Source organism: Mus caroli, chromosome 4 (genome assembly GCF_900094665.2).
Source record: "Mus caroli chromosome 4, CAROLI_EIJ_v1.1, whole genome shotgun sequence".
NCBI lineage: Eukaryota > Metazoa > Chordata > Mammalia > Rodentia > Muridae > Mus > Mus caroli.
The window spans coordinates 113,159,273-113,161,004 of NC_034573.1; the positions used below are offsets into that span (position 1 = coordinate 113,159,273).

Consider the following 1,732-nt stretch of genomic DNA (forward strand, 5'->3'; position numbering starts at 1 on the left):
AGCACCCAGGGATCCATTACATGAAAATATGGACGTCATGTTATCATCTAAGCACCCAGGGATCCATTACATGAAAATATGGACGTCATGTTATCTAAGCACCCAGGGATCCATTACATGGGGTTGGTTACAGAAGAGATAGGACACTTGTCTAGTTTTTGTAAAAGTGCTACGATTTGCCACCATGCCTGGCTTTCATCTTGATTTTTTTTTCTTTTTTTTTTGGAGACAAAGTCTCACATATTCTAGGTTGGTCTTGAATTTCTGATCTTTCGCTTCTTGGTATTACACACACATGCCACCATAGTCAGTTCATGAGGTGTTAGGGAGTCAAATGAGAGCCTTGTTCATGCCAGGCAAGGACTGTTACCAAGAGAGGGGATGGGATGGGGGGGGGTAGGGGGCAAGACTGGGAAAGGGGATAACATTTGAAATGTAAGTAAAGAAAATACCCAATAAGAAGAAATAAAAAGGACTGCTACCTAATTATTTACATTCCTAGTCCCTTCTTGATAATTTAACATGAATCAACTGTTTTGTTTTTTTTTTAACAGGCTCTGGTTTCCATTTTCAGCAAATAGCAAACTTTGGTGAATACTAAGCTTAGGATCTCACAGCAATTAACTATATTTTACCTTATGTTTAGAAAGCTGAAGTTTGATTTTGTCTGGGTCGTTGGAAATCTCCAGTTCTGAGTCCAGATGACTCTCTGCATCTTCTAGCCAGTCAATCAGTTTTTTCCAAGCTTCATGGAACTAAAATCAAGTATGATTACATTGTAACAGGAAACAGTGTGTGAGCTGTACAACTCATCTCTGAGCATCACTTCAGAGGCTCAGGACTCAAGGCTGCCCACCAAGTTGTGCCTCTTTTATAACTTACTTGCTTTGCCCGCTTCCTGGCATCATCCAGTGACCGACCCCTTTCAATAGACCGCTGGACCACCTTCTCCCACCGAGACTGGACACTAACTAACAAATTCTTGATCAATACAACATCCTGTTTCTGACTAAGGAACTTCAACTGGTTCCCTGTTTGATCCAGTTCAATGATCTGGTCTCGATGATCATTTACTTCATTAGCAAAGACCTGTGGGGAACACAGTACTCTTCTTAGACACAAACCAGGTGAAGGAACACTCCTTTGAATGGACCCTTTTAAAGGGAAGGTAACATCATCTTAAGACACAATTACCTTGTGCTCTTCTATCTGGGAAAGAACAGTGTTCAAAATCAGGCTGGGAGGAGAGGCGATGTTTAAACTCTGCTCTGCTAGAGTAAGCCAGTTGATAAATTCTTGCAAGGAATTCTGGAATTCTGTTGCCAGGCTGAGGGCCTCTTCAAGCTTTGACTGAATTTTAAATAAAACACACAGAAAAAGCACCAAGTTCAGAAATTACATCTTTGACAACAAAGGCATGAGATGTATACCAGATTGAATGAGGCAAGAAGACTCACTTAATAAACCACTAAATATTTAATAAACCTCAAATACAAAAGATTCAGGAGTTCTAAATGTTAAAGGTCTGAAGCTAAAACATCTGGACAAGAACTGAGTAAATAAAAAAGGAAAAGGCAGGCTGGAGAGATGGCTCAGCGGTTAAGAGCACCAACTGCTCTTACGAAGGTCCTGCGTTCAATTCCCAGCAACCACATGGTGGCTCACAACCATCTGTAATGGAATCCGATGCCCTCTTCTGGTGTGTCTGAAGACAGCTACAGTGTACTCACAT

General features: G+C 41.1%; 1 protein-coding gene across 4 annotated transcripts in view; it reads right to left on the reverse strand.

Moving 5' to 3' along the window:
• Macf1 (microtubule actin crosslinking factor 1) overlaps positions 1–1,732 on the reverse strand; it is a 338,558-nt gene that overhangs the window by 29,151 nt on the left and 307,675 nt on the right. For all 4 annotated transcript variants that reach the window (XM_029476566.1, XM_029476567.1, XM_029476565.1 and 1 more), the window contains 3 exons: positions 1,195–1,350; positions 883–1,089; positions 636–755 (listed from right to left, as the gene is read on the reverse strand). In XM_029476566.1, the coding sequence (XP_029332426.1) occupies positions 636–755; positions 883–1,089; positions 1,195–1,350 (483 nt within the window). The remainder of the gene's footprint in view (positions 1–635; positions 756–882; positions 1,090–1,194; positions 1,351–1,732) is intronic.